The sequence below is a fragment of the Ambystoma mexicanum genome, chromosome 1q, assembly GCF_040938575.1.
Source record: "Ambystoma mexicanum isolate Mex_15411 chromosome 1q, UKY_AmexF1_1, whole genome shotgun sequence".
NCBI classification, from domain to species: domain Eukaryota; kingdom Metazoa; phylum Chordata; class Amphibia; order Caudata; family Ambystomatidae; genus Ambystoma; species Ambystoma mexicanum.
In genome coordinates this window covers 1,459,333,991-1,459,358,068 of record NC_090922.1, presented here as the reverse complement: position 1 = coordinate 1,459,358,068, position 24,078 = coordinate 1,459,333,991, and the positions used below count along the sequence as shown (strand labels likewise).

Here is a 24,078-nt window from a genome sequence, read left to right as displayed (position 1 = left end):
TTCACATGATAGGTTCCAGTAATGGGACAGCACCCATTGCCGTTGGTCATAAGTGAGGCATGCTGGCAGCACGGTAGTTCACATGATAGGTTCCAGTAATGGGACAGCACCCAGTGCTGTTGGTCACGATTGAGGCATGCTGGCAGCACGGTAGTTCACATGATAGGTTCCAGTAATGGGACAGCACCCATTGCCGTTGGTCATAAGTGAGGCATGCTGGCAGCACGGTAGTTCACATGATAGGTTCCAGTAATGGGACAGCACCCAGTGCCGTTGGTTATGATTGAGGCATGCTGCCAGAGGAGTAGGCTTTGAATTCTTCTGCTTGTTCTAATGCACCTTCCTGATGTCTCCAATAGATGATTGAAAAGCTCTTTCCGTGCCTCATCGTGACTCCACTGGACTGTTTCTGGGAAGGCTCCCTGCTGCAGGGGGGTTCCGCCTATCTTCCGTGAGTACCACTTGCGTCACCTATTTCCCTTGCTCTATTTTTTACCTGTGTTTTCCGGCAAGTTAGTAGGAGAAGATGAGTGGGAGCAGGCTTAGGAGTTGAGACATGTTTTTCTTGTGAATGGCGGCATTCTATACTAATATAATGTAAATAACATAGGCTGATTGGTAATCGAGAACCTGCCTTCCCTTTGCTTTCCCCACTCTGGTACTGTGTACTTAATTATCCCCATTTCACCCACAGAAGGCATGTTTAAGAGGACAACACAGCTATTGTGATGCTGAATTGAGATACATGGAGTTACATGGCTCACTTTCCGTTGCTTTACACAAGAACGCCAATCGTCTGGGGGAATAGCTTGTACTTTGGTTATACACAGAGCTCTACTTACTTTTTTGTGAAATGAAATCAAGATAGAATATCCTGCTTAAAAATAAGATAAGCAAAGCATATGATGGAAGTCAGTGGTTAGGTAGGGAACCAGTAGAATTCTCCTTCCTTCTGAGCATCTGCAACGGGAAGTTGCAGCTTCACTGCCCTCCATAGAAGGCTTTGACTTCCTGCCTGGCTCACAGTAAGGAAGTAAATGTGGCTTTATCGGCCCTTAAAGCTCCTAGAAAGGGCTTAACTGAAGCACTGGGTAAAATACAGGGCTTGCTGGGGAAGAGCTACAGAACTTGGGAAAGCCCAGCGAACTCTAGAAAATCTATACAAACCTTGAACATCATTGGACTCTAGATAAAGTCCATAGAACTAACTGAAGTCTGTACACTGCGATAAAGTCGATAGAAAGCACACACCAACATCGCCTGAAAACACTCCAGAAAACGTGCATGAGGAATGTGCCTGGTGCATCCATGCCAGAACCCACCCTTGCAGGGGGGAGGAGGGGGTACCGTGGCTCTTGCTCTGCTCACAGCAAGCTGCTGGGCCTGCTTCTGGGAGCTTGACCTTGTACTTCGAGTGAGCTGACTGTGCTAGAGGCACTGTTGGCGAGTTGCCGGGGGCAGTGGCATGATCGGCTAGGGCCACGAATCGCCTCTGTCTGCGACACTGGCGGGGAGTGCCGCTGCCTGTACGGGTGGCACTGTGGGCACTTGTGAGTGCCCATACCAGGGAAGGGCAGCCAGTTCCGGTGTTCTTGTCATTCAACGGTGGGGTGCTGAGCAACCTGCACAAGTGTCCCTGTAGGCACTGGTAGCCGGAAGTGAGAGGTACTGGGTTGCTGATAATATAAGAATGCTTTGCGGACACCCCTATCTTGCAGGTGGTGCGTGGGGAGAGGCGGCAGGTGCACTGAGGGTCCGCGTGCTGCATCGCCCGCTCCCCTCCGTTTCAGCCCCCTTTCTCATTAGATTTCTATTAGGACGCAAACGAGGGACTCCTGGCCTCAAGGGAGCAGAGTGTAGGATCCTGGGAGGCGGGAGAGGAGAGGGCATGGCCGCGAGAAGGAGGGAGGCTGCAGCCTTTGGATGGCGCAGAACAATGGGGGGTATTATTTCTGTTTACAAGTGTGTTTGTCCCCGAGGGGCCCAGGAGGGCTGTGCTCTGTCAGCAAATGGTAACAGCCCTCTTTCTCATGCTAATGAGCCGAGAAGAGCTACCGAGCCTTCCACATGTCTGAAGGCAGGGCTCATTCAGGTCCCTGGCAAAGCTTGGGGAGGGATAACACCAGAGGAAGCGAGGCCGAGGGGGAGAGAGAGGGAGAGAGAGAGAGAGAGAGAGAGAGAGAAGGGAGGTGAAGAAGGAGGGTGCAGCGAGAAGAGGGCGAGGAAAGGGGAGAGGGCAGGTGGGAGGAGGGCGAAGCAAGCAGAGAAGGAGAGGAACAAGCGGGAGAGAGCGTGGGAAAAAGAGACAACCAGAGAGGCATGCCAAGGAGAGAAAGGATGAGGGGGAAACGGTGGGAAGAGGGAGATATAGGGGACAGAGAAAGGGTACTTGAGTGAGAAGATCACAGAAAAGAGAGAACCAGTGTGAGAGAGAGAGAGAGGCGGAAAGAGGTGCAATGCAGAGGAAGGCTGCAAAAGAGGGGGGACGAGCGGAAGATCGAGGCCAGGGCACAGCAGAGACAGAGTACAAAGACAGAAGTTTGATAAAGAGAGGCCGACCGGTGGCAGAAAGAGCAGCAGAGGGAGAGTGACAGAGAGAGAGAGAGAGAGAGAGAGAGAGAGAGAGAGAGAGAGAGAGAGAGAGAGAGAGAGAGAGAGAACGCACAAAGAGATGACGATCGAGTTCAGGGAACAGTAGAGACAGAGAGTAGAGAGTGGGGTGCCAAGAGTGTGATATAGAGTGGAAGACCGGTGCAAGAGAGAGCAGCAGAGGGAGAGAGGGAGAATGCACAAAGATAGGCGTGTAATGGCTAGGAGGAGGGGCTGGGTAAGGGGGAGTGAGAGAGTAGGCAATATGGAGCATGAATGCAAGGAGAATAAGAGAGAGGCATGATGGGAGCAAGAAACTGAGGAAAAGACAGGGAGAGAGAGGGAGAAATGGAGATAGAGACCCCACAGTTCCTCAAATAAGACTATGGAAACACACTTCTCTTTCTGTGAATTCCACTTGGAACTCCCAGGATCCAGACCATAAAGGCAAACCAGTGAAAGCGGAAAAAATCCTAAACCCAAAGATGGACTTGATGACCCCTTTCTACTGCCTCGGGTTCAACATACAGTTTCGGCCAATAGAGAGTGTGTCCAACATGTTCTCAAGCTCTAAAAATCATCTCCAGTTGTGTAGACTTTCTGGAGGTATGCATTGTTTCTCGGCTTCTTGAGTTTGGGCCTTCACTTCGGAAAGGGTCTGGGTAAACTGGACTCTGCCAGGGTGCTATCCTATTGCAGACTCTGTTGGACGTGCCTCTCCCGCTGATGGCATCGAGGAGAGCCAGACTTGTGTTCAAATCTAGGCTCTTGATAGTCTTACCCACGTTGAGAAGCAGATGGCAAACTCAAGCACAATACTTTTAATCCAGGCCCTTATTTGAAAAACTCTGATACCATGAATTGCCAGTGCTGTCACTTCCCAGAAATAATCATAACATTTTGAGGAGACTGTACTTGCACTTCAGAACAGCCCAGGTACTTTTAATGAGACAATTCTTGCACTTTTGCCTTGTGATGCTACTGAATCTTCTCAAAAGGGCACCACTAATTTAGAAGTGGTAGTGCTTGCACTTTCCATATTAAGCAATACAGCACTGGCAGTAGTCAGCCCAAAGCAGACATCTGCACTTCCATTTTCCCATTATGAACAATACTTGTATTGGAGAACCTTTGGGAAAGGGGGCTCTGACTGCCTATCGTCTATGCCACTTATGCCAAAGAACTTGCTCCCCCCTTTTTGACACAGCCCAAGAAAGAGGGGGTAGGAGAGAGATTGAGCGGAGAGAGAGAGAGCAAAAGGGTAGAGACAACTTGAACAACAAAAGACCGCAATCTGGTTGTAAAACAAAAGGCAACACAGTTGGCTCAGTGAAGCAGGACAAGACAGATAAAGGGGGCTCTCTGGAAGCCGGAGCAGCCCGCTTGGTATGTGGAACATGCAAGGTCCAGGGCAGCCCCGCTCGCATGAATCACTGCAGCACTTGGATGGCACCCATCCTTCCCTGCTGGTGGAGGGCACAGGGGTGAACCGGACAAAACCGAGGCCTTCTCAACCCGAATCTTAATACATACATATACTCGTACACAAAATTCTGCCTGGCGCATTCCGAACAAAATCTTTCAATTTATGGGGGAGGTCCTAGGTAGCCCCGGTGCGTCAAAAACACTAGGCCTCATTACGAGTGAGGCGGAACGGGTTAACGGGCTCCGCTAAAGGAGGCAGACCCGTTAAACCCGTTCCGCCTCATTACAAGCTGCGAGGGGAAGAGGGAGCAAACAACGGGCCGCTCGTAATCGGCCTGTTGTTTGCACCCTCTCCCATTCCCATTGAGCCCTATGGGGGCTCAGATGGGAATGGGGAAGGTCTGGGCCCGGGTTCCTGGAGGGAGGAATTACCGGGCCCTCCAAACTCAGAATGGCCTGGTAATTCCCCATTCTGGGAACCCGGACCCGATTTCGGCAATAGCGGCATGGCTACCGCCGAAGTCGTAATGAGGCCCATTGTCTTTTTTAAAAAAGGGTGCAAGTTGGCTGAGGTATTAATTGGAGAGGTTGAATCATCCCATATCATTGAACCTGATCATTTGAAATATGAAGCGCTGTTCAGAAAATGAAACTGAGCATCCCTTCCAGGGTTCATTAGAAATGAAATATCCCGTGCAATCATCTCAACTAGCACATGTGCCCCTTCTGTGGCCATCTGTAGAACTGAAGTATGTCAAGAAGTGAATCAAGAGACACGTGTAGCCATGAAAGCGTGAGTCTGTATCTCCTGGTATGATCACTGAGCAGATATTGACCTGAAAACTTGAGTTTGCTACTTGTGAATAAAATGTGAATGACAGAGTTGGATGATATTAGGACATACATTGCACTACAAGGTGTAAATCTGGAAACCATATAGGTCCTAATGTAACTTTCACTTGGGTCCAGTGGTTTTTTGAAAATCAACTGAACTACCAGGGAGGATATTTTAGTAGATTCCAGTTGGATCTGAGAACTAATGATTGGTGACTAATGGTCTCTGTGGGCTTCAGTTTACAGTTTAATTTAACAAGTTCAATGTTCTTATATAGTACATCTTTCTGCTGGGACTATACCGCCCAATGTGCAAAGCTCATGACACAATTGGATTCAGTAGAAAGTATTTGCATTTGGGTAGCAGGGTAGGGGCTTCTGACCCAGTAACCTGCTATGTGAGGTTATAGCGTTTAGGGATGGGAGGCTGTTGCTCTAAGGCTGGATTTTACTGCCCTGAACCTCCACTGCTCTGGAGAAGTGTCCTCGCCTTTACCCTCAAGCCAGCAAAAATAGGCGACACCAATAAAAGACTCTCCCTTCCTTTATATGTGTTAAGAAGTCAAGGATAGTGTTCTGAGAACAAGAATAAGAAGGGCTTCTTCACAGGACAGATGCTTATCACTTGAGGGGATCTAATGTACCTTAGCACTGGTCCTGCTCTATGTTTATGTACCATTCACCTCATCTTCTGGCAATGTCATTTGGACCACTGTATTTCTGTGTCCATCATTGTAATTCACACTACTTCGGTATAGTGCCTTGTAAGTAATTGTACTACCGTAGCCTGCCACTTCTCTCTGTATGTACTTTTTAGTTGTAACTTTTTAGTTGTAATGGAAACTATGTTATTGTCAATTGTAATGGTAATGGTACGACCTGCACTTTAATTGTAAGATGTAAAACGTGCGCTCAGATACCTTTGTGTGAGAAGCGCTATATAAATAAAACAAACAAACAGGAATTGGCCGCCCTGATGGCCCCATTCCACTATGTCTTTGGAGACACGGGCCTAAAACGAAACTGCTTTGTACAACTGACAAGAAATGCGCTTAATGTCAAGTGCATGACTTCTGGCAGCCATTTGACACTTAGGCTGCCAATGGCCATTACTGGTGCCCTGGGGAACCCTGCCTCGATGTGCCTCCCTGCCACCCCTGGATTGCAGCTCCTCTCTGCATTGCTCAGTATCAAGATGTTACCAGGTCTGCCAGTAATTGTCCTGACGCGCAGCACAGTGTCAGCGAATGGCAGCCAGTGAGGCGTCCTGTGGCTACTTTTCTCACTTTTTTGTCTGCGTAACAGGATAATGCACGCTGTTTTTTTTCTGCATTTGCCTGGAACGTTTCTCTTTGGGGGTGCTTGAGAAGTGAAGGGGGGAGATAGCAAAGGCGAGGGCAAAGATGGGGTGGGGGTGTTACCTTAACCTAAGCTGGGAAATGGATGAACCCTGATGAGAGGTTGTCCTCTGCCTTACTGTGTGTGATCAAGCTTTCCGGAGCTCCTGCTGCTAAGGTTTAGTGTACCTTCTCCCAGACTCTCCTAGATTTCTTGCATGAGGGCTAAATGTCTATCAAACAGTCTTAAACCCCCGGGCTATGGTTTAACTACCCTTGCTGCACTCCAGCTTCCTTAACTGCTAATAGCAGTGGAGTTTCCTGTTTTATTTGAACCTTTCCGCTCTTTATTAGAGGTAGGGTGCTGCAGCTTTGCTGTCTTTCCGTAATCTCACTAGATTCCAATGCCTTGTCAGGACCTCCTTCACCAAGTTTCACTATAGTGCTACTCTTAACTTTCTGACCAGAAGATAGATCACTGTATCCTCTTCTCACTTACCTCTCAAGTGCCCAATTCCCCTGCCCTGACATGATCTTCGTCATCTAGGCATAGCTTGCCTCATGTGGCCTTTCTTCCCTGTGCCACATCTGAATATCTGTACTGCAGAATTGCTCAGCTATTCTTGACTAGCCTCTTCATGCATAGCCTAACTTTATAGCTGACCCTGGCTTAGCTTTTGTTGCCATAGAGTACCTCGTTTCTCCCCGGCTTAGCACCTTGATTATGCCCAACTTCCACAGCTGGATTCTTTTGTTAGTAGTTACAGAGCCACCATTCAGGAAATTGGATCCAATTCAGTCAGCTGAAGGGTTGATGTTTTTGGAAGTTAATATGGTTCATACGTGTGATGGGTTGGGTGCCAGAGAGGAGGAGGAATGTACCTCTTTAATTGGTGTATACGTGGATTCAATGTGTACATTTTTACACAAATCTCTTTTTTCAATTTCTCCAACAGAGGTAGACCCGAAATCCAGTGGAAAAACCTGAATCCGATCCAGCTAATGGAAGAGCTGGGTCAGTTCACTTCCATAGATGGCTTCAAGGAGATGCTGGACAAGGCTGACGTGGGGCAGGCGTACATGGAGCGGCCCTGCCTCGATCCCATGGACCCCCAATGTCCAGAAAGTGCCCCCAACAAGGCAAAAAGACGGGTGAGTTTTCTATGTAGCACTGCCCCATTGGACAGGTTATTTCGGCATTAGCAATTCTTTTCTTATTTACGGGCCCATTTTAGTGCCCCTCACGAGGAGGGTTGATTTATGACTTGTTCTTTTCTGTCTTCATGTGGAGAATCTTCTACTGCAAAGCCGTCAGCGTGCTGATTTTGAGGGTTGATTTTTCTACGAATAATGATGCATTCTCATTTGCAGGGATGATATTGATGCATACCCATGTCTGCCACCATGTTGGACGCACTGCCACACTTCTCATGGATCCTTTCTCTTCCTTCCCTCCCAGGTTCCCAATATCCCCTTGGAGCTGGCCGGGGGCTGCTACGGTTTCTCCAAAAAGTTCATGCACTGGCAGGAGGAGCTGATCTTGGGCGGTACTAAGAAGGACTCCCAGGGAAGGCTTCAGAGGTAAGCAGGAGGACGGAGAGGCAGGTGGGATTTGGAGGGAGAGTGGAGAGTCATGGCTGCCTATGAAATTCAGACCCACTGGCCTAGAGAAGAGGAGCTGATTCCTCGACAGTTGAGGAACCGAGCAGGTGTGGTCATATCACTTTTCAAATGGATGGGAGCATGAATACTGCGGGAGGAGAGCCTTCCTGGACACAAGCCAATTAGGTCAAATGATTGGCCCCCAAATATGCTTCAGCAGGAAAGGAAAGGGCTTGGAGATTTAATATTAATATGTGGCATTGCCATAGTATTGATGAAAATGGATGTAATTAATCATAGAGCACTGCATATCTGGACGTGTCCCTTTGTGGAGTTCTAATAGCCAAACAAAGCTGTTGTGTCAGTGTGCCAAAATGTTTGTGAATTTCAGAGATAAAAAGAGAAAATGGATGCTGTAGAGCAAGGGTCTGCAACATGCTTCACTCCAGAAGTCTTGGACTAGCACTGTACACCCACACTACTTACCATACTGACTAAAGTTGATTGGAGTTGTAGTCCAATATCTTGATAGAGTCAAACGTTTGGATCCCAGCTCTAGAGCTTGATGGGCACTGTAGAGATTCATATGGAAACTGTTTGGAGATTCATATGTCCATGTCTAGATGCTGTAGACAGGACACAAATCTAGATACCGCAGTCAGAGACAGGCACAGATCTCGATGCTTTAGTCAGAGACAGACACAAAAATAAAGATATGGCAGAGAAAGGGAGCACAGATGTAGATATTGCAAAAACTGGCAAGCACATTTCTACATTCCAGAGAGGTAGACAGGCAAAGATATAGATACCCTAGAGATAGGCATTCACAGAACTAGATACCCTAGAGACAGACAGGCCCAGATGTAGATATCCTAGAGACACAGAGCCAAGATCTAGATACCCTAGAGATAGACATGTCCAGATCTAGATACCCTAGAGATAGGCCTCCACAGATATCGATACCCCAGAGATAAGACACCCACAGATCTTGATACTCTAGATATAGATGGCCACAGATCTAGATACTCTAGAGATATACAAGTCCAGATATTTATATCCTAGAGGCACACAGCCAAGAACTAGATACCCTAGAGATAGACGGGTACAGATCTAGATACCATAGAGCTAGGGATACACAGAAATAGATACCCTAGATATATGGAAGCACAGATCTAAATACCCTAAAGATAGACATGTCCATATCTAGATATCCTAGAGACACACAACCAATATCTAGATACCCTAGAGGAAGGGAAGCAAAGATATAGATACCCTAGAGATAGAAAAACACAGATATAGATACCATAGAGACAGACAAACCACAAATCTAGGTACTCAAGAGACAGACAACCACAGATCTAGATACCATAGAGATAGGCAGGCACAGATCTAGATACTCTAGAGCTAGACGGCCACAGATCTAGATATCCTAGAGATAGACAGGTACAAATCTAGAATCCCTAGACAGACAAGCACAGATCTAGATACACTAGCGAGAGAGACAGGCAGATACAGATCTATATACCCTAAAAATAAGTAAGCCACATGTCTAGATACCCTAGAGACGGGCACACTCAGATCTAGATACTCTATAGGCAGGCACAGAACTAGAGAGCCAGAGGTTACAGTCCCATGCTCTAGAGAGACAAGCACAGATCTGCATAGCATAGAGGGGGACTTGTGCAGATGCCATAGAAGCGGACGAGCACTTATCTTGATACCAAGGGGATAAACAAGTACAGATCTAGTTACAATGGAGCTGGACATGCACATGCTTAAATGCCACTGTGCCTGATAGGCACCACTGTAAGAGTAGACATGTTGACACACACATCAAGACTGTGCAACGTGGAAAGTTGATCTACAAGCTAAGTACAGTCAACTCTGTTGTGTTGAGTAGGAGGAATGACTATCTTTGTGATCACAGTTTTCCTATGTTTTTTTGTATGTGGCTGTACTAGACTCAGAACTACAGATGACATGATCCTATAGAAACGCATAATGATTTGCACAGTCAGACACCCTAGCCATGCTTAGCTGGTTCTTGGGACCATAGAGGAGATGACCTTAAGAAACCCATAGGCTTAATCTGATCCCTTTATTACCCTTTTGTTTGGCAATCAGTACGCCTTTTTGCACTGTTGATGATCATTCTACTTTGTTGCCCTATTCATGTTGATTAGAGAGCCATATTGACCTGCCTGGTGATCAGAAGGCCTTGTTGCCCTGTCAATAGTGATCTGAGAACCTTGTTGCCCAGTCAATGGCAATTAGAGAACCATGTGGCCCTGTCGTTGGTGATCAGAGAGTCCTTTGGCCCTGTCAGTGGTGATTAGAGAGTCTTGTTGCCTTGTTGGTGGTGATTAGAGAGCCTTATAACCCGGTCTGGTGATAATTAGAGATACTGTTGCCCTCTCATGGCGATTAGAGAGCTTCATTGCCCCATCATGCTGATTACAGTGCCTTGTTTCCCTGTTAATGGTGATTAGAAAGACTCATTGCCTTGGTGATGGTGACCAGAGCGCTGTATAGCCGTGTCTGGTAATCATTATGCTTTACTGCCGAGTTGAGGGGATCAGGGAGAGTTGTTGTACTCTCATGGTGATTACAGAGCTGTGTGCCCTGTTAATTTTGATTAGAGAGCATCATTACCCTGTCATGGGGAGCAGCAAGCCTTGCTGCCTGTTGATAATTAGAAAACACTGTAGCCCTGTCCTAGGGGATCAGAAAGACGTGTCCCCCTGTCAATGGTGATCAATTGTGATCAGAGAGCCTTGTTGCCCTGTCGATGGCGATTGGAGAGCCGTGTTGCCCTCTCATGACGATTAGAGAGCCTCGTTGCCCTGTCGATGGCGATTGGAGAGCCGTGTTACCCTCTCATGATGATTATAGAGCCTCGTTGCCCTATCGATGGCGATTGGAGAGCCGTGTTGCCCTTTGCCGATGGTGATGTCAAAGCCTTATCCCTTTATTGTTCTGTTGATGGTAACTTCTGGGCAGGTTTTACACAATGGTGTTAGGCCGGGCAGTCTGGAGGGAGGTGCTAGGGAGGGGGCTGTTGCAGGCGGCCTGATCTCTTTATTGCCCCACTGATGGGGATCTGCAACGGGTTTATGCCCCTCTCTGTCACTGCTGCAGATGGTTATCCCCTGACTGTTAACAACCCTGGGCCCACACAAGTGGAACAGCTGCCTTTTTTAGGCCTCGGGCCAAAGGCCTGATGGAGCCAAAATGAAGCCACGGAGGCGCGGAGCGGGAACAACAATAGCTCAGGGCATCAGAAGGGCTCCCTGCACTCGGCAACGCAACCGGGAAGCAGGGCGCTCTCAGTCTCTGGAGCACAGGACTGGCAGGAGCCCCAGACGCCTTCGCAAGCATGGGGCTGTGAAAAAACTTAGGGTACTGGAGGCGCACCAGACGACTCCATGTCGCAGGGCCGCCCTTATCCATCCAGTGTTTTCTTTTATTAGAAATGCTTTATGGGAGCTGTATATTTGGATGCAGTCGATTGAACACATTGGGCGCAACATCCCTATAACTTGGACTGCAAATGTGGTGTGCCGTGACATGACATGATGGCATCTGGTCACCTTAACTAGGGTTTTCTTGGATTTTTCGTGGCGGGCACACAACGATTGCATTTATTTTGCACATGAACAGACTGTTCCAATAAAAATATGGAGAGTCTCAAACTGGCGGGTGTGGTTGGGGTGAGGGCCTATACCCTGCAGACGCTTCTTGGACATATTTATTCACATATCTGCCGAGATCACATTGTCTCTGCTTTGATAGGTGTGTGTTTTAACCCTCGCAACCAGGCCTCGTCACATCCGTGTGTGTTACATGATGCTATCACTTGGCTGCATGTGGTGAGATAATGCACGGGGAACATATGTGCACTGTGGGAGAGGTTCCCCTAGGTATAGGTTTCCCAGTGTCTCCTAACAGAAAGGTGTCAAGGCGAGGGCAGCCTTTGACCTTTCCTTGAAAAGCCAAGGCCACGTAAAATCGGACTTGAGTAAATTGACACTCATCCCCTTTCATTCAGGGCTATGCAGAATGTTTCGGTTTAATCGAAAACTACTGTGAACACACAGCTAAGTGAGGAAGTTGGTCCCGTGCCCAAATCCTGACCCTGGCGAATCTTGGACGATGTGATCCAATCCCCTCCCAACAAGCCATTAAATCAGAAAAAATCCCTTGAACATTGCTCTGCAATATAATTTATTGTGATCCCTGAAACTCTTTCAGTTTCTTTGCCTGCCACCCACGCATTATGGCTCTTCTAGTCTGTTGTTTCTCATTATCTCTCTATATTGGCTGTGTATTTAGAACCGTAGCCGGTAGGCAGCCCCGAGGCCTTCTATCGGTGCTTAGATATGGGCCTACTACTAACTGTGAGGCCAACTACCATCCCCGAGGACTTTTACCAATCAGGTTGTATCTTGCTGACCGGAAGTATACTATGAGATGTGCTTTGCTAGCAGTCATAGGTCTATCAGCCCTGAAGCCTACTGCCAGATCAGAGCTGCGCCCAGCTACCTACTGCTACCTGACTACTACCACTACCTGACTACTACCAACCATGTGGCCTACTGCCAGCTCTCAGGCTCACTAACAGAGTGGCCTTATAGGCAATCATGATTCTACTAACGCCGAGGCCTGCCACCAGCCTCGTGGCCTTCTAGTGGCCCTGCGGCTTACTGCCAATCTTGAGGCCTACTAAGAGACCGCAGTTACTGGCAGTCATGATTACGACTACACGACCTGAAGCCTCCTGCCAAACCTAATTCCAGCTATGAGTCCTGAGGCCATGCTGTCCACACTTCCTCTCAACTCTGATTCACAGTCCACTCTTTCTTCAGTTGTTGGTCATTCTAGAAAGATTCCAGGTGTGGGTTTAGATGAGGGACAGAAAGAGGGCTAGCTATGGGAGTTATTAGTAGCTCTTAGGCATTGAAGGTGGCGAGACGGATAGCTTGCTATGCACATAGATCTACTGAAATCGCACTACACTGTTGCAGAGGCAATGCTTCATTAGTAGCTACCGCTGTCAAGGTCTAAAATGGGGAAACCAGCCTTTTCTTTCTTTACAACAAAACTTGTATCCAACTTCATTCTGCGCAAATTCCTACTAGTGCAAGAGTTTTAACTACAGGAAGCTATCTCCATCCAAATGTCCCCCAGGAATGAGAGCAAGACATCCACCCAAGTTATCTTACTTCTGGCCAAATTAGTCCAAGAACACATCTCCATAAATCTCATGTACTTCAAGGTGAAGCAATTCAATAGTTCACCCTCCAACATCTCTTTCACTCAACAAGCCATTCCAAGGTGCAATGAACTGGCAAATTACCTCATCACCCTTCAGCTAAGAATAATTGTATTCACATCAGTTTTAATGCTGTCTGCCCACATCACGCTGAGAAATTGGCAATGGAGCCTGATGGTTTCTCACTGCACAGACATATAGAAAGTAGTAGCTTTATTTTATTTTTTAATCACCGATTTTCTCTCTAAGGAAACGTACCCACAGAGTCTCCAGTTCCATACATTTTAAGTTAAGCACATGTGTTTCTATAATATTTCTCCCTGTGGGTCATTCAAAACCCCAACTGCACTGTGAAACTCTTGGATAAAGCGTGCTTCTTGACCTAAGCTCTTTATATCCTCTTTAACTCAACACGGTTCTCTCTCTCTCTCTACCTCTCACTGCAGTGCTGAAGCTCTGCAGACTATGTTCCTCCTCATGAGCTCCCGCCAACTTTATGAGCATTTCAAAGACAACTATGAAATCCACGACATCAATTGGAATGAGGAGAAGGCAGCGGCCATTTTGGAAACCTGGCAGAGGAAGTTTGTTGAGGTAATGGTCACTGTGCGACAGGTTTCCTTAGCAGTGGGGCTTCGACCGATTATTGTGACATGCATGCTGAATGGAAAGCGAGTGGGGGTTGTTTGCGGGATCTGTTTGGAGTACGTTTGTGATCCCTGAAACGAGGGGACGGGTGGTTTCTGCGCATTGCAGGCCTTTCAGTTTTGCTTGTTTGCACATAATTAAACGTCTGGGTTGGATGAGCCTTTCTGGCCATGTGCAAGTGTGCTGGAGCATCTCCCTTCTGTCGTTTTTGGAGTTGTGTTCTTCGCTACCACCTGGAACCGGCTCTCATTCTCAGCAGTGGTGGTTGTATCCTGGTGGATATTTTTTTAAGTACATTTTTTATAATTTTTATGAAGCAGTTTGGAGCAGCCGGCTGCCCTGAATTCCATCTGTCCTCGGCTGGGGATGTGGACAAGGTCAGCACCGACCTCGCTGGCACATGTCGAGGGATGAGAACAGCCTGTTTTCTGAGATAGCAGGCCCTTTGAGCAGGAACACTGAACAGGGGGAGCTGGCTAAAGGCCTGGAGGCCGGCCTGAACTGAGATTCTTTTTGCTCACATGAACCCCTGGCTTAAATTCTCCACCCACGGCCAATCTGCTTTGCTTTTTATCTGGTGGAGTTTGGTCAGTAGGTATGCCATCCTCCAATTCAACTTGCATTTTCAAGCCACGGTGGGGTCATGCAGGCACACATCCCCGTATGCACAGGAGCAGCAGTATTCTTGAAGGCTTCCCTCTATGGTTTCCCTGTGCCTATTCATAAAACATATACAGAGGTGGGATGGGAAAAGTCAGGTATTGCGACTCAGAACTGCATGCATCCTGGGGTGCGAGAAAACCAATTTACGAAATAAGTTTATAATAAACTTTAAACACTTCAAAAGGTTAAATATGAAGCACACTATTTGGGGAGGTAAAGAGCACATGTAATTGAAATGTGAGTATTTGTAGTTTGAAAAAAAAAACAAACTTGGAGAGTTGGTATGCTTCATTCAATTTGCTAACTCTTAGTTTCATATCTCCCCAGCCAAGCCTTCTGGCAGGGTCAGATATACTGTCTCCTTTTATGGGGACGAGGTGGGGGAGCTTTGCTTTTGATTATTTCCGATATTATTCGAAATTGAAAGAGAGGAGATAGCTGTGCCTTCCAACCCTATTCCATAAAAGTCAGGCTTAGCCAGGGCACTAGGGACAGGATGACCTGAACCGACCCTTGCCCCCTGACCTCCAGCATCTGCAGCCATTATTCTCAGTTGTCAAACTTGCCAAGATTTTTTCTCGCTATGAAACTGCACAAGCAGCTTGACTCCTTTCAACCTCCCTTGGGCATTTCAAAGGAGAGGGGAGAAAAGAGTAGGAAGGAGAAATCATTCCAGAAAGAGCAGGGAACAAAACCCGAAGAAGCAATTAACATTGTGTGTACGTGTGTTGATGTGTGTCCGCACGCGCGCGTATGTTCACAAACTTCTCATGGCAAGACACTTCTTGAACGTCCTGGAAATGACTCGGAATGCAAAATGCTTTTGGTGTCTAGTAGCCTACTGCTGCGAGTCCTGTGAGTGCTCTGTTCTCTTGCGGTTCAATATTCTTTTACTAGTTGTTGGTAGAAGTCTGGGATTTCCTCAGGTTTTTCTTTCCAGCTCTGGAAGCCTGTTCTCCCAAGTGGGTGTGTCATTGTGAACGACTAGTAAGTGCTCAAAGGTGTATATCTTGTTCTTGAAGCTTATGAGACCTGTGTTGCATGGAGCGCAATTTCTGGTATAGAAGGGAGTGTCTCCTGGACGTGTGTGCGTCAGAGTTGTGGAGGAAAGTTTTGAAGTGCGTTTCTCCTCTCTGTGAGGTCTGAGGGGACAAGGAAAGGCCTGGGGAGTCCAGATGATCAGGCCAAAGCAGAGTTATTGATGTTACAAGTAAAAGACTAAAAGGGACTTCTTTATGGCGCTTGTGAGTTTGGCATCACAAGTCAGTGTCTAGAAGTGAATGTTGTGTGCTGGTAAATCTTGATGGTGAAAGCAATCCTTCGAGGGACTGCTCTCCATGCCTTCGGAGACGACCATCCTAGTCTTCCATGTCCCTTTATCCTCCTACCTGTGAGATTTTCCAGTGATCTAATGCCGGCTAATAACTGCTCTGTCTCCACTCTCTTTTCTTCTCCTGGTCCCTTGCAGCTAGCTCAAGAGTCCGCTCCAGAGAACTCCTCCCAGAGCATCCACGCCTTCTCCACCACGACCCTCAACGATATCATGAAGTCCTTCTCTGATGTCAGCGTGATCCGTGTGGCTGGCGGGTACCTCCTGATGGTGTGTATGTCTCTCTTCCCACCGCTGCACGTGCACTGCTGATGTCATGTGTTTGCATTAGCAGCATTTCCTTTCATGAGAGGATACTATGAGTCATGGGGCTCTGTTTGGTTCTGGAGTCCCATAAAGGGCCCCAGGCACCTGGGCTGGGGCGTGGGCTCCTGAGAGGGCACACGAGTCCACTCTCCAGCCCAGACTCCCTCCCCTTCTACGCCCCTCCCGCCACAGTCACAACAGTGCTAGCCTTTTCATTCTGATACCCCCTGCTTGTGCAAATTATTTTCTTTTGTTGTGATGTGGTAGTGTATAGCATGAAAGGGTTTTCTGATATTAAAAACTTTTTTTTAATACAAAAGTCTGCATAGAGAGGTTCATGACTCGGCAACCTGACTGATAACTCTGTCTGAGCACGTGAGATGGCTCAAAAGTAAACTTGCCATGTATCTGTAACCAGAGTGCTAGCTCTGCTGCCCCAGTCTTCAGCTTGCATTGCCTTCCTGAAAGGCAACTCTGCCTTTTAAGATGCCAGGCAACAGGATCTAGCTGTTGCTTTCTCACAGCTTGTACTTACCAAGAGGGAAGCTCTGCCGTCAAAGTACTCGGCTTGTAAGGAACACATCTGCAGAATGGAACTAGGTCCTCATCACATCTGTCAGCGGCTCACATGCAAAAGCTGCTCCCACTGATGGATAACTCCTCTGCCTTCCTGAAGGATAGCCCTGCTCTCAGTGCATTCAGCCTGCAAGATCTAATGTTGTCTGTCATGCAGGCTTTCATAAGGCACCAGCATGGCATGATAGCTCTGCTGTCTTAGGTCTACGCTTTTCAGACATTTGGATCCTGAATAGGGTCCACCTTTGTTGTTCACGAGCTCCCCCTTTCCAATCTGTCTAGTTGTTATCAATGCCTTTGTCCTCAGTGCACAGTATAATGTTATATAACCTGCTGGCTTGCTTGTCATACATACACATAGTGCCCATTACCCATGGTGGCGAGATGGCCTTGGATTTCTCTTCTGCCACTTCTTGAAGATGTGCACCCTACTGCAAGGTGCCTGACATACTTTTTCTACCTCTTCTTGCAGCTCGCCTACGCCTGCGTGACCATGCTGCGTTGGGACTGCTCCAAGTCCCAGGGGGCAGTGGGACTAGCTGGCGTGCTGCTCGTGGCGCTGTCAGTGGCATCCGGCTTGGGACTGTGCTCTTTGCTGGGCATCTCCTTCAATGCGGCTACCACCCAGGTAGGTGGAAGAGCGAGAGGGTTGGGAATGCGTGTAGGCATGGCAGTCCGTGCAAGAAATACATGAACTGTTTCAACACATTGTGTCTTTTGCACATTGGCAGGTGCTCCCTTTTCTGGCGCTTGGAGTCGGGGTCGATGACATGTTTCTTCTGGCGCACGCGTTTACGGAAACTGGACTGAGCACCCCTTTCAAGGTGAGGGTTTGACACAAGAAGAATGCGAGGGGGGCCATCTCTTATTTAGCGTCTTTAGGATTGGATAATAGGGAAAAAGAGGCACATACAGAGCACTGTTAGGGAGGAGAGACACATGCAGGGCGCTGTGCAAGCTGAAGGTGAAACATAGATGGCCAATGCTGGAAAACAGACACTTATCCAGGGCGTTCAAGAACAAATATGCTGGGCTCCGAAGGGTACACTACACTAAGTCCCTGGCAGTGCATGCCAGTCTGATGCCCCATCCTTTCCTGCCAAGATCAGTAAAAGATGGATGACTATGTGATCAGGTGGTGGCGAGAGCATTAGGGAAATGGCTGTCCACAGGGGGGTGTTAGGTCTGGAAAAAATCCAGAGCTACACTAATGTTGGGACTGTGGGGACTCGGGGCGAGCTAGCCTTTTGATTGTAGCTCCTGAGCTTCTATCCGGGGCTACAACCAAATGACCCAGGGCTATAGCCACCCCAGCACCCTCCTAGCGACGCCTCTGGCTGTCCATATGGGTAATACTTATACAGCGTGCCATTCCCCACATCGCTTTAGCGCTTATCGATTGCGTGCCAATACTTTGCATTGGTGGGAGAAAGCGGGAAACTGGGGTGCCCTTTCCTTGAATGCCTCCTAACTCCACTTCTTTGGTGCGCTGTCTTTCCCAGGAGAGGACTGGCGAGTGTCTCAGACGCACAGGCACCAGTGTCACCCTGACCTCTGTCAACAACATGATTGCTTTCTTCATGGCAGCGTTGGTGCCCATCCCTGCGCTGCGGGCGTTCTCGCTGCAGGTAAGTGCTTTCCTTTTACTGCTCCACACTTTTGTTGCTAGGCTGGGGTTGGGTCTCTTGGGTGACTCAGGACGTTGCCGGGGAATATCATACAAAAGGATTTGGTTTTAATTCTGCCCTATACACCATAAGCAACCTGATCTCAGTTGTGCCCTTAGTACAAAAAGAAGAACAATATGTTGCCATGTGTACCCTTATAACAATATGCCACATATTCCCTTCCCTTTGGAAAAAGAAACTTGGCCAGGATGGCCTTGACAGCCCCACTTAGGGAATTCTTCTTACTGTGGCCCTAGGGCCAACACACCAGTCCTATCTAACTTGATGGCCACCAATAGAAACCTCTCTAATTCACTGTCACCAAGTGGACAGGCCAATGCTACTGCTGTCTCGTGAGAGCTGAAAGCAACCTTGTTTCTTTCACCTTGGTAGGCGGCCATTGTCGTGGTATTTAATTTTGCCATGGTGCTGCTCATCTTTCCCGCCATCCTGAGCCTGGACCTCCAACGACGTGAGGACAAGAGACTGGACATCCTGTGCTGCTTCTACAGGTGAGTTTCACGCTGCTGTCTGCCACCTCGACAGAGCATAAGGCTACCACAAGCCACAAAGTCTGCATTCCCTGTTTTGGTTTGGAAACTAAATTGTAGTAACATGTAGTAAAGGCATAGTACTTGTGGAAGCCGGCAGTGGTTCGGAAGTCTGCCCGATGATAGAGAACGTGTGAGCACTAGAAATATATGCATTTATTTATTGCTCACTTGTTAGGTGCTTATACAGGAAGTAAATACTGTTTCAAAGCACCTGCAGGGCAACAGGGGAGGGACAAGGGGACGTGAAAACAATCAAAATACATAAAGAAATAATAAATACAGTGGGTGGGGGAGGGCGAACCTACTATGCCTTTTGAATGTTCCGAACGTGCAAGTGCAGAAGGGAGGGGGAATGGGATAGGTGCTGGGGTGCTCATGAGTGAGCAACAGGTGAAGTGCGATGTCAGGTATGTGCTTCCATAGCACACGCCAACAGTTTAGTCTCCTATAGGTTGCAAACTGGCCTAAAGAAAGTCAGAATAGAAAAGGGGTAAAGGACTAATGTCTTAAGGAAAGTATGCAGTACTCTCTTTTAAAGCAGCTATTATATGTTTTTGCCACTTTTAGGAATGCCATTCTACTGGTAAACTAATAAGAAGGGCACGGAGAGGACAATAGGTCACATGACAGGAACTCCTGAATGACAACATTTTGCGTAACAGGAAGCCCTCTGATTTAGCACTACTTCCTTCAGTATGTGTATCTGATTACAGTTAGGTTGTGATACAAATAGTAAATGGATTACCATCTGTTTCAGTGTCTGCCTGCTTTAAGTACACGATAACAATGGCTGCCCAGTGTTTACAGTATGCGTGGATCTGCCTACACTAAGTGCATGAAGATTGTTAAAATGTCCTGGTATGCCAGCTTCTCTTGTTTGTTGGCAGGTCCCTGCTTTTGTGGTGCTGGGGATGGTAGCTTTTGTACGCTGAGTTATTGGTGCCTACCGCGCTTGGTGAGGCACCGCTGTCGATTACCAAGTTGTCATTCCGAGTACTACTAATATTCTCCATATCTCCTCATGCTCTATTCAGCCCTTGCTCGAATCGTGTCATTCAGATCCAGCCACAGGAGTATTCTAACGCCAACGACAACTGCACGTACCACCCGTCGTCTTATGGAGGCCCGACCATAACCACCAGTACCCACATCACCACTACCGTGCAAGCCTTCACACAATGTGACCCCTCAGGCCAGCACATCGTCACGATACTGCCACCCACATCGCAGATCCACACCTCTCCCTCTGTCATCGTTGACCCACTCGGCTCCCAAGTCTTCACGCCATCCAGCTCAACCCGTGACCTACTCGCCCAGGTGGACGAGGCTAAAGGGGGCCGAGAATGCGTGCCGTTGCCCTTCGTCAAGTGGAACCTGTCAGACTTTGCCCGGGAGAAGTATGCTCCTCTGTTGCTGAAGACACAGACCAAAGTACGTAATACGCCCTAGTAGAATTGATTGCCTAAATGTGGTCTGTATAAAGAATTGATGGCAGCCATCTTACCTTGCAGAGAATAGAGGTCATGTTAGAACAATATAGTATAAACACACGTGACAAAAATGAAGGCATAGACAAAACTCATATTATTGTTATTATTATGGTATTTATTGAGCATGGACCCAGCTTCGAGAAGCAACGGAGCACTTTACAGAGGTATACAACAATACAGATATATAACAAAAGCACTATTCAGACAAAAACAGAACAGGAATACAGCAGGTGGTAGGATACAGAGGAGCACAGAGGAAGGGTACAGTTGTACAGGGTGGAGGAGAGAGGGGGATGGTGTCTAGCAAGCCAGGAGGCCTGGGGGGCGATTTGAAGGCCTAGGTGTAGAGGAGGAGAGACTCCTTAAAGAGGTGGGGCTTTACACATTTCCTCTAAGAAGGGAAACTGATTCGAAAGTAACAGGCATAAATTAACTGGATTTACAGTGCCAGGTTGGCATGGAATGTTATGTGTATGCATATAGAGGGAATGCATTTTTGTAAATGTATATGGTCGACACAGTTGAATTTCTAGTAGCAAAGCAATAGCAAGGCAATTTCTGTAGTGCAAAAGGGGAAAGAGTTTGAGAGTAGAGAAGAGCAATAGTACAAATAAAGCAAGAATAAGCATACTAAAGAAAATAAATTGGGTCTGCATCTTAGCTTGGCATCAGCAGTCCATTGCTCCAGGCTCCCTTCTTGGCACTGAGTTCCATCTTTCTTAGAGCCCCTTTGTCTCCAAGTGGCTCAGTTAAAGTGGCTGTGTCTTCCAATGTGAAGAGCTGTGTAGATAAGTTGCTAGTGTGGAGGACTAATGCCTTCTTTCCTTCCCCAACCCAGGGCATCGTGGTCGTGCTCTTCATGGCTCTCCTGGGACTCAGCCTGTATGGCACCACCATGGTCCACGACGGGCTGTACCTGACGGACATCGTACCGCGAGACACCAAGGAGTACAGCTTCATCTCGGCACAGTTCAAGTACTTCTCCTTCTACAACATGTTCATTGTCACGAAGGGCGGTTTCGACTACCCCCGAGCTCAGCAGGCCCTGCATGACCTGCACCAGAACTTTGGCGCGGTCAAGTTTGTGGTGCGTGGGGAAGACCGGGCTATGCCCAAGATGTGGCTGCACTACTTCCAGGAATGGCTGCAAGGTGAGATGTGGGGCTGTAAGGGCGTTATTAGCGGAGCATGCATAAAGTTTGGGGACTGTCATGACATTGCAGCCATGCCAGAGGCTTACATATGATCATGTGATCTGTGCATGTAGAGCGTACTACACATCAGTATGGACCCTGAGTGAGAAGGGGCTCCCTGACCTACAGAGCATACTGGCACAAGAAGGGAAAGACTCCCTGTTATGGGTCCAGGAACAGGGTGTGGGAAGGGATCTTGACCAGGCCATCTTGATAGTTTTCATTGCATGTATTTTAGATGTTTTAAGAACTTTGCATTTGTTTGCATGTATTATACACCACTGCCTTTGAGCCATGTTTGCATTTTATTTTTGTAAACAATACAAATACAATAAATTAGAGCTAAAACTAAAACAAGCATACACACTCAAGGTGTGAGACACCCCCCAAACCCAGACAAACCTGATCGTAACGCAAGCCATAGCGATACAGGGGGGATAAAAAGACTCCTGCCTATAAGCACAGGTACAGTGGATGGAAAGGTTTTCTGCTACGTAGAGCTAACATTAGCACAGGCCTCCACAAGGGGTGAGAGATGGTTCCACGTCCCACAAAGTTGACAGTAACGCAAAACATACGGATCCTGGCACAGAGAGTTGGAAGGGTGGTCTGCCACTCAGAGCTCAGAATAACTCAGGCGGTAGGAGAGCTTCCCAGACGAGCCAACCCGGGGTGAGAAGAACACCCTCCCCGCTCCATGTTGCAATCTTGTGTCTACAGAGGCATCTCTCCCACAACCCCTGCCCGTGTTAGCACAGCAAACCTTGCCATCCTTATCGAGGGTTAGTGGCTGAAGAGGAGGTTGCCTGAGGCAGGCCTCGCAGGAAGGCAACCCAGGAAGGCAGTGATTAGTCGGGAGGCCGTGGAAGATTTCCCTGGGATGCTCCTCGCTGAATGCTCGGCTTGCACAAAGCCCACCCACAGCCTGCCCCAGTGGAAGGCACAGTGCCCAGCTCTCTGCACCAGTGCCAGCTCTGCTCATTTCCCGGGTTGGGTTACCAGCTGCCATCTATCATCCTTTCCAGGACTGCCTCAAGTCTCCTCTGGCTGCCCAAGGAGGTGTCACCCCTCCAGATGTCATCATTGGCAGCTTCCAAAGCGCTGGAAGTAACCCCTACTCTGGGTCTCCCCACTGGCAGACTTAGCTGTGCATAAAAGGCGCCCCAATCCAGGCCTCACCAGTGGCACCCTTCACTGCCTACGGAAGGGACCACCACTCATGATCTCAGCAATAGCCGCTTCTGCAGCTCAACGAAGACTCCATCCCTCCGGATCTCACCACTGGCAGCTATAGATGCCGACGGGGGTAATCCCCATTTGAGATATCAACTTTCAATGCCTCAGATCCTACATAAAGGTCAATCCCCGCCACTCCCCACTCCAGATCTCTACCATCCCTTCTCTCCTCGCGAGACGGTACTTCACTCTGGATCTCACCGCTGGCAAGCTTTCACTCTCCACTGAAGGGACTCCACCAGCTCTGCTCAACATTGGATAGCATTTTGTATCCACGGCAGGGCCCTCCACTGAGGAGCTCTCCTCTCGAAATGCCTCCCACCTACTAGCTTACCCGGCAGGCATGCCAATCTGAGAGCACTGGGGGCTCCTCACAGTTCTTAGCGCAGCTTCTAGACACTACCTGCCCATCCAGCCGCTTGCCCCTTTGCCGAGTCTGAAAGCATGGTGAGCATGTTTCCTTATAGAAAGCAGATGCCTTCACTCTGGAATCCGAGCAGCATTTTGGCACGCAGGGACTGGACGGGAAATGAGAGGTGACACTTTTTAAAACCTGCACCAAGCTGTATTCTCGCCCTTTTCTCGCTCTGAGTAGCCTTGATGCACTATACTGTCGCTGGCAACGACCAAGGCTGTGTGTTCGCAGCCCGGCTGCCATGCGTGGCCTCCACTCCAGCACACATCCCTTGAGAGAGTGGACTGGGCCTGGGAGTCCTGTCCAGGTAACATGAGTGCACGCTGGAAGCATTGAGCCAGTAGCCTAAGTGGGTATCTTATCCTGGATTTTAGGTACATCCCTGGAGTCGCCCTTGGGCATTATTCAGATCAGGTGATGTGGGAAAACCTCTGGTCAGTGGTGTTCTACTGCATGGGGGGCTGCGAGGCATTTGCTCTTTCCAAAATTGGCCTCTCATTGGGATTCATAGACCAGTTTGAAGCTTTCCTGTGATGGGTAATGTTTGATGGTAGTTTTGTTGGGAGGAGATTGGCGCATGACAGCCCAGACTAACCTTCCTGCCTTGTCTGTTGGCCTCTATCCCTCCTCCTCCAGGTCTTCAAGCAAAGTTCGATCAGGACTGGGAAGCAGGACGCATCACCCGCGACAGCTACCGAAACGGTACTGAAAACGGGGCCTTGGCCTACAAGCTGCTGATCCAGACGGGCGACAAAAAGGCCCCCTTTGACTACAACCAGGTGAGGCACCACCACAGACTAGAGGTAGGGACCCCAGACCACATAAGGAACAAGTATGATATGATATGATATTTTATTTATATCGCGCTCATACACAGGTGTGTCAGAGCGCGACCAGGCAAAGGGAGGGGAGCAGTGGAGAACCAACACAACAATCTTACT

The 24,078-nt window shown here is 48.2% G+C and overlaps 1 protein-coding gene across 1 annotated transcript in view; it reads left to right on the top strand.

Annotated features, from left to right (window-relative positions):
* PTCH2 (patched 2) overlaps nt 1-24,078 on the top strand; it is an 82,588-nt gene that overhangs the window by 36,459 nt on the left and 22,051 nt on the right. The window contains exons 5-16 of the mRNA XM_069642354.1: nt 360-451; nt 7,142-7,337; nt 7,645-7,766; nt 13,506-13,653; nt 15,839-15,970; nt 17,055-17,210; nt 17,314-17,406; nt 18,085-18,210; nt 18,643-18,761; nt 19,838-20,234; nt 21,132-21,444; nt 23,774-23,916. Of these exons, the coding sequence (XP_069498455.1) occupies nt 360-451; nt 7,142-7,337; nt 7,645-7,766; nt 13,506-13,653; nt 15,839-15,970; nt 17,055-17,210; nt 17,314-17,406; nt 18,085-18,210; nt 18,643-18,761; nt 19,838-20,234; nt 21,132-21,444; nt 23,774-23,916 (2,037 nt within the window). The remainder of the gene's footprint in view (nt 1-359; nt 452-7,141; nt 7,338-7,644; nt 7,767-13,505; nt 13,654-15,838; nt 15,971-17,054; nt 17,211-17,313; nt 17,407-18,084; nt 18,211-18,642; nt 18,762-19,837; nt 20,235-21,131; nt 21,445-23,773; nt 23,917-24,078) is intronic.